The 11,384-nt window shown below is 40.3% G+C and overlaps 1 protein-coding gene across 1 annotated transcript; it reads left to right on the forward strand.

The window, feature by feature from the left end:
* The first annotated feature begins 792 nt into the window (after positions 1-792).
* Positions 793-7,561, forward strand: pbk (PDZ binding kinase). The gene is made up of 7 exons (XM_071532458.1): positions 793-869; positions 1,287-1,466; positions 1,804-1,943; positions 2,224-2,393; positions 3,247-3,376; positions 4,764-4,946; positions 6,415-7,561. The coding sequence occupies exons 2-7, from the start codon at positions 1,294-1,296 to the stop codon at positions 6,645-6,647; spliced, it is 1,029 nt and encodes a 342-aa protein (XP_071388559.1). The 5' UTR covers positions 793-869; positions 1,287-1,293; the 3' UTR covers positions 6,648-7,561.
* The last annotated feature ends 3,823 nt before the right edge of the window (positions 7,562-11,384 follow it).

The following is an 11,384-nucleotide window of genomic DNA, read 5'->3' on the forward strand; positions in this document are numbered from 1 at the left end:
AGGAAGATGGAAAAGTCATTTCCAACATGTTGATCCTCTTAAGTAAGGCCAAAACCTTTGACCGAAAAAGCAAAGATCCTCTTTGTGGCAGGAAACAAAGGGAATAATGAGAAATGTGGTCTTAATTTAGAGAAACACAAGCACTAAAGATATCACTGGTGTGAGACAGGCTGCCAGTCATCTCCACTATGGTCTCATTTGTTTATGGTAATTATACAAAGGGATTACAATTAATTTGACATTGATGTATTGATGTTTAAAATGCCTTTAATATAATGGGGTTCCTGTAATGCACTTATAAAATCTCAAAGAAACCTCCAAAACAAATGAGCACACACAATTCTGTAGGATTGCAATCATAGGTGGAAATACAGGCCAAAAGGAATGTGGACACACACACACACACACACACACACACACACACACACACACACACACACACACACACACTCGAGGCATCCCAAAAAGAGACGGTCATAATTGCCTAGGGTTATTTTGCATGCATTGTCTTATAACGCGACTGACCCCTGCTGGTACAAAGCCGTATTACACTTGTAAAAGACACATTTAAAAACTTGATATAGTCACTTTACTGTTATTTTCAATGTATCTTTTAGTAATAATAAGTAATAATATATAAATATAGAAATCTTTAGAAATTCATATTAATTACTTAATACATGTACCTATAATGACGTCTATGTGCTGCATTCGGTCCTGTATTATCCCAACCGCATTGATAGTTTCAGTTTGTCCCTCCGCGGCGTCCGTACATACTGTCAGATACGTAAACATCAGTTTGAAAGCTCGGCGCGGATTCACTGCAGCGGTTGTGTTGTAATTTCATTCAAGAACTACGAAAAGAGCAGGTACGTTAAATCGATAGATGACTGAGCTATTGTCTCAAAACACGCATAAACAAATAAGTAACACTGAACTTCGTCGACATGCTTGCGCGTAGATTAAGTTTGCAGACGTTCATAGTCAGCTGAGTTAAAGATAGCGGTTAACGTTTAAATTAGCAAACGTTAGCTTACTCTGTTAGCAAAGCTTTGATAACGTTACGCTTTTGGTGAATTGGCTGGCTAACGTAAGTTCTTGTTGAATTTTGCATCGTTGCTATAACTGCCAAACGCTGGCAAGACTACTTAGATTTACGTTACTTTGAAGCACTTCACTCAACACTAAGTTAGCCCAGCTCGGTGTCGGGACTACTTAGAAACCATTTACTATACGTTATCCCATTCTGTGTCTTCCCATTCTGTGTTTCCCTCTGACATTTTCAGTGACAGAATGGATTCTCCAGCCACACTTAGCGACGAGGGCACGTTTAAGACCCCTAAACCCGTCCGGGTGAGGAGCTCTCCGTCTGCAAGCTACGGCGGGACCCCCGTTAAAATCCCCGCCTCACCTTTTATGAAGAAGCTTGGCTGTGGGACTGGAGTGAACGTTTATCTCATGAACAGGTAGATTTACACGTCTCCTCTCCCTCTTCTCTCCCTATCCTCTTACAGTCCGGTCTCTCTCGTATGGACAGAATGGCACACCAAACTCCATCTGTCAAAGTGTGTTGAAATATTATTGAAATAAATGTTGCCGAATTGAAGACTGGACCCTAACCATTTGTAAAAGATCAGAAGTCACGTTCTATGAAGTGTGTACATGTGTTAATAAGTAAGCCTATATTTATCTGCCAGATGTTTGAATGGAGTTTCGTGACGTTCTTTCCCTACGAGAGAGAATGTTTAAGTCCCTGGATAAATAATGTCAAAATCAAAGTATTATTGAACACAATTGTTGTAGAGCGGGTAAGCTGAACGCGTCCCCCTGGGCTGTGAAGAAGATCAACAGCAGATGTGCTGCCAAGCAGGTGAAGGTCTACCAGAAGAGACTCAACGAGGAGGCAAAGATCCTGAAGGGAATCCAGCACCCAAACATTGTCGGTGAGACAAGACGGCAACCACACATCCTCTGTAATACAACACTTTATACAGTGGTCAGTGTAACAGTCAATTCGTAGCACCAGCCGTGCTCCTTCATGAGATTCCTAATCTGTAATATGGAAGGGTCAGGGTGGCATGAGATCCGTAAATTACAAGTCTGATTTCACATTGTTTTTGCTTCATTCTGTCTGACGATTAATTTTAAACTTAATCCTGTCCTAATTGTGATTCTGTGTTGAATTCCTCTTGTCGTTCTGTCCGTCCATGTCTTCGCCGCCAGGTTTCCGCGCCTTCGCCACGGCCAAAGACGGCTCCAAGTGTCTGGCCATGGAGTACGGAGGAGAGCAGTCCCTCAACGACCTGATCGAGAAGAGGAGAGGGGACGGCCTGAAGGCTTTCCCCCCCGCCAACATAGAGAAGGTGGCGCTGCATGTGGCTCGAGGCCTGCAGGTAAAATAATAGGACCCTCTTTACCTGGTATATTAACATGAATCTCATATCTAGATTGTAGATTACATGTACAACTGGCCTTAAAATGCATCCCTGGTATACAGATTGAAATTGGATTTCTCTTTCCCTTGCCAAACCCAGATTGTGTACATCACTTCCTCAGTTTATCTCCATTTAAAATTGACAGTAAACACCTCATCTTCCCTGTTAACCATCCACCTGTATCCTGACAATCCATTGTTGACAAGTATGTTACTATCTGAGCTGTTCTGCCACCTGTTTGATTGGCATGTGTTTGCAGGTTGAATCTATGTGCAGAGCTTTATTTCTGTTTACGTAGTTGCTATATGTGGACTGGGCTCATATTGCATTTATAGTTTGTTGTTAATGAGGCTAAATGTGTGTCTAACTACCTCCAGAGGTGGTTTGGCTGATCAGATCTTCAATGCTTATTGGGTGCATTTACACCTGGATTGTGTGTTTTTGCTCTACTTGATAATAAATCCATCATCCAGGACTCATGTTAATGCACATAGTCATGATATTCAAAAACAGCTTTATAACATATGTAGATGATATGTACATAAAACCCATATGGATTCATCCTCCAACAAAAAGGGAGTTATTTTAGATTCATAATATAATTAGGATAATTGAGAAACACAGAGAAAGAAAAATTCAGTATGTCAGTGGTTTTCTCTCTCCCAGATGACTCCATTGTCTCTCCTCTCAACATCAACCATGTTCTAATTTGATTTTAGAATTGAGGCTGGTATGACAGAACAAAATAAACTCAGAGGGATCGTTGTTTAGACGTGGACGTCACGCACGTTTTCTCCGTTGCTCCCTCCAGTACCTTCACAACGAGAGGAAGCTGCTGCACGGCGACATGAAGTCGTGCAACGTGGTCATCAAGGGCGACTTCGAGACGGTCAAGATCTGCGACGTGGGCGTGTCTCTCCCGCTGGATGAGAATATGAGAGGTAGAGACGGCTGTCAATCATGGCATGCACAGTGAGGAGTCCAAACATACATAACATTATAAAACCACTGTGACTTAGCCTGATAAGACAGCTGGATTTTCACGTAACAGTGTTGCCTAGTGCAGCTTCAAGGTCTGGAGAACGAATGGAATTTTGAAATGGAAATAGTGTAGGAACCATGAAAGCCAGAAACAGAAGGCACACAAAAGCAAACACTTTCTGGACCTGCTGCACGGTAAATGAATTATTATGAATTGGGGACTTTCTCTGTGGTATACTGCAAGACTACCTAAGGTGATTTTTGTTGACATATGAGTACATTTTCCTGTAAGCACTCAAAACATCCTGTGGATTCACAAAGTCAGTCTCGAACGCATTTCCAATCCACATTGTTTCACTTCGGTGTCATTATAGATTAGTCTTAATTCTGGGGCGTGTAGCTGTGGGAGAGAGCTGCTCATGTCGACAAAACTGATTAAATCGTCTGAAGCCAGAAGAAAAACTTTGTGACCTTTTTTGAGTTCCACTTGATGAGAATAAGAAGTGGGAGGACATGTGATTTTCAAGGGCTGGTACCGATATGTTAGGACTGATAGTGAATATATTTAAATCTGACTCTTTTTACAAGTACCCAGTGCTTCTTGACAGTGTGGGTTGGTATTTGGGGGAAAACCCTCTCAAATAGGACACTAAAACCCTCCATTACTATTAGTACGACGACTAATAATAAAATATTCATTCATGTATATTTGTGTGGCATGTGATCAAAATGTCTCATTAGAATCAATTCATGTGAAGGGCTTCCAATAGACAACCAGAGTAGTATTGTTGAATGCATCATATCAGAGGTGGACTGACTGATATCCCATTTCTAATAAAAGCCCTGTATCCGCAAACCAATATTCATGTATTGGTCTAGCCCTAGTTTGTATGTGTGTGTGTGTGTGTGTGTGTGTGTGTGTACAAGTGGGATTAATTATAGATGGAGACACACAGAATTGGCAGGGACATTGAGGCGGATACCACTGTTTACAACAGTCGAGTTACTTTGTTTCTCTGCCCATACACAAACACATCAATTGTTCAGCTTTACTCTTGTTAAACTTCTTGTTATGCATACATGGTGTCCACCGGTGGGGTCCTCTCCCATATTTTGGTTTGCTTTAAATTACATGTAAACAAATGAATCTTGATTTGTTTCAGTTTTTAAAAAAAAAAGGCCCAAAGCGCCCACGAGCTTCACTTTTGAATAGGAATTTGAACCTTGGCTACGGTGTTGTTGACACAGACAAAAATGAAATGTTGACATCGTAATGAAACGACTGTCCGGTCTGATTTGTGCTTCGTTAACGAGTCCCTTTATTTTTTTTCCGTCCCCCCCCCCCAGTGTCGGACCCCAAGGCGGACTACATCGGCACGGAGCCGTGGAAGCCCAAGGAGGCTCTGGAGGAGGGGGGGGAGATCACCGACAGGGCCGACATCTTCGCCTACGGCCTGACTCTGTGGGAGATGATGACGCTGGCCATGCCTCACCTGGAGATGCTGGAGGACGAGGAGGAGGAGGACGAAGGTGAGATGCTCTGTGGTCGCAGGGGTATTTTAAAATGACGGGATTCTCTGCCTTAAGGAGCTGATAACACACCTAAAAGAATGTCATTAGCAGCATTTAGAGCTGAATGAGAATGATTAATCGATTAGTTGTCAACTATAAAATTAATCGCCAACTATTTGGCGATCTAGTTTGAGTAATTTTTAAGAAAAATAAGTCAAAATTCTCTGATTCCAGCTTCTTAAATGTGAATATTTCCTGGTTTCTTTCCTCCTCTATGACAGTAAACTGAATATCTTTGGGTTGTGGACAAAACAAGACATTTGAGGACGTCATCTTGGGCTTTGGGAAACACTGGCTCTGTTCGAAACCGTTCCCTATTACAGAAATAGTGCACTATATAGTGTATCCGCCATTTTCTACTAGTGTCAGAATTCTCAACGGTTAATTTGATTCACTAAATAGTCCACTATAAGATACCCACAATGCACTACAAATTGAAGTGAACAGACAGTGTACCCTACATTTTCTCCTGTATACCACAATGCAATGTGATCGTGTCTTACCGAAGAAGAAGAAACAGCTAGCTAACATGTTAGCTAATAGAAACTGGTCTATTTACCGGTTGACAGCGTTAGCAAATCAACAAAAGATTAGACACCTCATTCGAGTTTCCTCCGTTTTGAACCAAGAGCAGCAAAACTGCAGGAATCATCGTTACAGGTCAGCTGACTACTTTATCCACCAATACAGGAGGTGATATGAAAGCTTCTGCTAGTCATTAGCTCACAAGCTTGTTTACCAAACCAAAACAGTTTGCTGCCATTAGCAGACAGCACCAAAGTTGACAAAACCACACGTGCACATGATTAGAATTTCAACAATTTATTTGTAATTTAATGCTGAAAACTTGTCAAAATCAATACGACCTGAGTCCATTTCAACCTGCTGTCATGATGCTTGGTTTATTTACGTGATGCTGGGCGCATCCCGGTGCGTCACACGAATATCCAGCGCATTTTTTTGACGCAATTATATTTACTGTAGTGTCCGAAATTTCGTTTGGTTGTTGCCCATATAGTTCACTATATGATAAACACTACATGGGGAATAGTGAGTGAGGGAATGAGTGAACCATTCCGAACGCAGCTACTGATCCACATTTTTCACCATTTTCTGACATTTTATAGACCAAACAACTAATCGATTAATCGACAATGAAAATAATCGTTAGTTGCAGCCCTAGCATCATCTAAGTGTCCCATGCTGGTCTAAATGCTGATTCAGACACTTTTCAACCCTGATCATTTTCATTCTTATTATTTTCTGGCATGGAAATGGTCATATTTAAAGATATTGAAGATAGGCACTAAATATCAGCATCTCCAATTAGCCTTCAAAAACCCGCATCCGTCAAACCCCACAAGCAACCAACAGCTGGGACCTTAGCTTATTATGTCATAGTGTGTTTTGACTCTTGAAACCCCAGAGGATTCGCCGGAGGAGAGCTTCGACGAGGACGCCTACTACGAGCGGCTGGGGACGCGGCCGCCGCTGGACGCCGCCGCCCTGGGCGACGCCTACCGCAAGATGGCCGAGCTCTTCTGCCTGTGCACGGAGGAGGACCCCGAGAGGAGACCCTCGGCCGCCCAGATAGTCCAGGTCCTGGAGAGCAACGCCCCGCCGGAGCCGACGCCCCGCGAGGTCATCGTCATCGACTGAGGCACGCACACACCACATGCTAGATAAGGAGGTTTTCTTAAGCTCATCTGTTTTCCAGTCTTTGATGGAGTTTGTCAAGGGATTTTTCAGGGATTCATTCAATATTTCACATTCCTTCTCTGTTTTTCTTCATTACCTCTTCGTTTTTTTTTTTTAATCTTGTGCTGGTTTTAGAAGAGGAAATGACCGCAGCTTAGCCAAGTAAGGACTTGAAGGCGATAGAAGTGGTCTGGGAAACCTGGACCAGATCTTGAATTTTTGCTGTCCAGACACACCACCTCAATGGAAATGTCAGTTGACGCAGGGCTGGGCGATATGGTTGAAATCAATATCATGATAATCATAAGGATTTTTCTCGATATCAATATATATCACGATATGGTTCATGTATGCAAAGTCACGTTAAATAATCAAATGAATGTTCATCTCACTGAACCGAATGGTAATGTTAGGTGTGATGTCAAACAAAACAGAAATATTCAAATAATATTCCGACCATACCTCATTTTATCAGAGTTTTTAAGTAAAATTTGCTTGTCATCATCAATTCAGACAGCAGAAATGTGTCACGATATTAAAATATCTTCATATCATCACGATATGATTCCACTGAAAGACGATAAACGATAATATTGAATTATCGCCCAGCCCTAAGTTGACTTGGCAGCATAAATGAGCCACAGAAGTTCACTGTAGTTACTGTAATCTTAATCATACATCTGTTTCTTTTCTGTCACTTTCAATAGCTGTTTATTGTATATGTTCATATGTCTTCCTTTCCTGTATGTCAGTTTGTATTGTATGAATGTGTCGTCATGAAGTCAGTTGGACTGTACTTGTGTTTTGTTGTGAGTCATGATGCAAGTTGTGACAATGTACTGCTAAAAAAAAAAAAAAGTCCAATGTTGGCAGGTCTGGCCTATTTAAATAAAGTATATAAACCTTATCAATCATTTTTCAAACCGGTCATGTCAGAGCATCCCACACAGTGATACAATAAATGAAAAAACAAACACTTTGCATAAGGTGATGAGGGCTTTATTAAAGAATATGGCAACTACAATAATTCCTAACAAATTCCTGACAAAAACACATCTACAAACACCAAACCGCCCCAAACCTGTGACCTGTGTCACAGCAGTGGTAAAACAAACTATTTACAATTTTTTTTATTTTTTTTTATGTAATATTCTATTTTTATATGCTTATTTCTTTTAATTTCTAACTTTATTTCTAACATCTTGAACCTATTACTCTTGCTGCCAAAGACCTAATTTCTCCATGGGCATCAGTAAAGTTTCATCTTTTAATTTAATATAATTTCATTTAATTTTAATGTCATCTAATATTTAAATGTTTTGATATGTTAGGGTGAGCATCCACAAATGAGTTATCCCTACTTTTACGGAAGTATACGTTTGAGAATTTGTAAATGAATTAGTTGATAATAATTTGATCTATGTTTTACCGTACTATTTAATATAAAACTAAGAAGAAACAATGTACCGATGCCCAAAGCTAGTCTAGCAGCCTAGATTAGTGCCTGGCCCCCTCATCGAGCTGGATGTCCGGATCCAGGACGTCCCACAGGTCTCTGGTCTGCGAGCCTCCCTCCTCCTCCTTTCGAGAGCCTAACAGATGGAAGGAGAGAATGAAGGGACGGGTCAGCAGTGGTGTCACTTTGTTTGGGGGGGGGGGGGGTCGCAACAGGCTGCAGAGTGATGAACAGTTCACCCAAAAAATGATTTTCCCTTTTCAGGTTGTTCCATTTGATTAATTATAAAGAGGCGGCCGAGAAATGAAAACTATTCATTATTAAACAAGAGAAAAGCAAAAATTAGAGAAACATCTGAAAAATTAGACATGATAGTAAGTCCCAGTCCCATTAATCATCTCACAACCCCTCAGAATGATCTCGCGACCCCCTGAGGGTCCCGACCCCCATGTTGAGAACCACTGGTTTACAGCAATGTTGCAAGGAAACATTTCAACACTTTTACATGATTGATTTTAAATTAAATAAAATTTTAAATTGTATGTTTTTTCATTTATCAAGATGGAGGATACTCTGAAATCACGTGTGAAAAATGATGAATGATGATATATTATATGATATATGACATGATACGATGTATTGTATTGCAGTGTAGTGTATTGTACTGTACTGTACCTCAGCACTGAGGGAGGAGTCTGCCAGCTGGGGGAAGAACTGAGCAGATGCAGGTCTGGAGTCAGTCCATCTCTCAGCTCTGGACCAAGAGCCTTCAGGGCCTTTTTATGGCCAGCCAGCCTGGATCCAGGGGCGCAGCAGAGACCTGGGAGATCTGCTCTCCACTTTATTAATAAAAAATAACAATAACAATAATAAACTTTATCTGTATAGACCCTTTCTTAAAGAGACTTTATACAGTGCTTTAGGCAAAGGAAAGGATGAATTAAAACTATAGCTGAAGTAAAATAAAATAAATAGTAATGAAATAGTAGAAGAATCTAAAGTCAGTTTTTAAGAGAGACTTGAAAGATGAGCCTGCTTTTTACGGTGACCCTTGACCCCTGAGGCGTTTGGCTTAGGGGCGGAGGGGGGTGAGGCGGACCAGCTCTGTACTCTGTGCTGGTCCTCAGCCGGGAGGGAGCGAGGGGAAGCCTGCCGCGGGCCAGAGGAGAGGAGCGGAGGGCCACAAACAATGACAAACAACACTACTGCATTTCTACTTTTTCTTATGAGTTTTTCAAGGTACCAGGACTTTTTCCTCACAATACAAGGCATGGCAAACCAGATTTAATATGTACAATTGAGAATAAACCCTGTCCACATGTATACATTCAGTAGGAATATACAGAGTAGTACTTACAGAGAGTGTTTAACCTCTGTCCTGTCAGCGGCCTGCGGTGCCTCGCTCTGGACAGCTTGCTGTTGCTCCTCCAGTTTATAGTATGATAACCAACAGGCATTTTCACACAGCTTAGTGACACTTCATGGAGCAATTTGAAAACAAACAGCCTACATTCATTTCAAAATAAATAATTTTTTAACGCCCTATAATTTCTCTGTGCCTCACCTGGTCCATGAGAAAATTGAAGAAAGTCTTAAGAACGTTGAAAATGGTTGAAAAAACGTCAAAAAAAAAGGAAGAAAGTCGAAGAATGTCGAAAAAAAAGTTGAATATTGGCACAAAAAAAAAGTTGAAAATCGTCAAAACGTCGAAAAAGTTATGAAAAATGTAAGTAAACTGAAGAAAGGCTAAGAAACGTTGAAAATCGTTGAAAAATGTAAGAAAACTGAAGAAACGTTGAAAGAGCGTTGGAAATCGTCAGAAAACGTTGAAGATCGTTGAAAAAACAAAGTCCAAGAATGTCAAAAAAAGCATTGAATATCGCTGAAAAAACTTTGAAAATTATTGAAAAAGTTATGAAAAATTTAAGAAAACTGAAGAAAGGCGAAGAAATGTTGAAAATTGTTGAAAAAATGTCGAAAAATTTAAGAAAACTGAAGAAACGTTGAAAAAACGTTAATCTATGAAAAAACTGAAAATCGTCAAAAAAAGAAAAAACTTTTAAAAATTGTCAAAGAGCTGTGAAATTTCTCGGAGGTTTCCTTCTTAGTCTCAGAGCCGAATGACTGATGTTTTGGACGTGGTTGCCAGGGATTTCAGAACTACCATTAATCAACCTATGAATATGGTCTAATGAGTCGCCCACTAGGGGCTCGTTCCTAATGAATCCCCATGCAAATTCGAAGAGTGCTGAAGACTGTGATTCATAGGGGCTAGACACCAGGCTAGGGTTGAGGCAGAATCAGAATCAGAATCAGAAATACTTTATTGATCCCCGAGGGGAAATTGGGTTACATTGCAGCTGCTCACATTGTAGAAGTGAATATATACAAGCGTAGAGAAATTATAAGAAATTATAAGAAAAATAGAAATACGAAAGTAAGAAATATGTAAAATATGTGCATTATACTACAATATATAACAATGAGAATAAAAATAATAATAATAATATAGAAATAAGAGAAATAAGAATTCTGTACAATATGCATCATACTCCAATATATACATACACCAGTGTAAATAATTAAATAATTAATAAGTATTGCACAGTTCAATTATTGCAGTTGAATTATTGCACAAAAAAAAAAAAAAAAAAATTGGTATTGCACAGTTAGATATAAGTTATAAGTTATGGGTTATAACTGCTGACAGGATGAAATAAGTTCAAGAGCCAGTCTACTGACTCAGAGTGTCTGACACTCTGAGGGAGGAGTTGAAAAGTTTGATGGCCACAGGCAGGAATGAGTTCCTGTGGCGCTCTGTGGTGCATCTTGGTGGAATGAGTCTTGCACTGAATGTGCTCCTGTGCTTGACCAGCAAGTCATGGAGCGGGTGGGAGAATCACTCACAACACGTGGTTAGGCTACAATCTAGCAAAGACATCCAGCTGTTTTGCTATATCTTACCTATATTTTAAGGGAACGATAGGCTAATATTTGATTTCTCTAGCTGGTTACAAGCTGGTTGCTAATAGCTGCTAATAGACACACACACACACACACGCACTTGTGTGCGGGACCGATGAATTATGGCCAATAAGAACTTTATAAGCATACATCTATTTGCTCTATATAACACACATTCAATCTCAATGAATAGGATTTTAGACACATAGAGTTTTAAGCGTTTGATACAGTGGATCATGACATTGACATTGACACAGATCTGCCCCCTCCATTGATTC

This window comes from Centroberyx affinis, unplaced genomic scaffold (genome assembly GCF_046629955.1).
Source record: "Centroberyx affinis isolate AG114_WGS23_722 - 3 ecotype Tasmania unplaced genomic scaffold, CSIRO-AGI_Caff_v1 ptg002190l_1, whole genome shotgun sequence".
Taxonomy (NCBI): Eukaryota; Metazoa; Chordata; class Actinopteri; order Beryciformes; family Berycidae; genus Centroberyx; species Centroberyx affinis.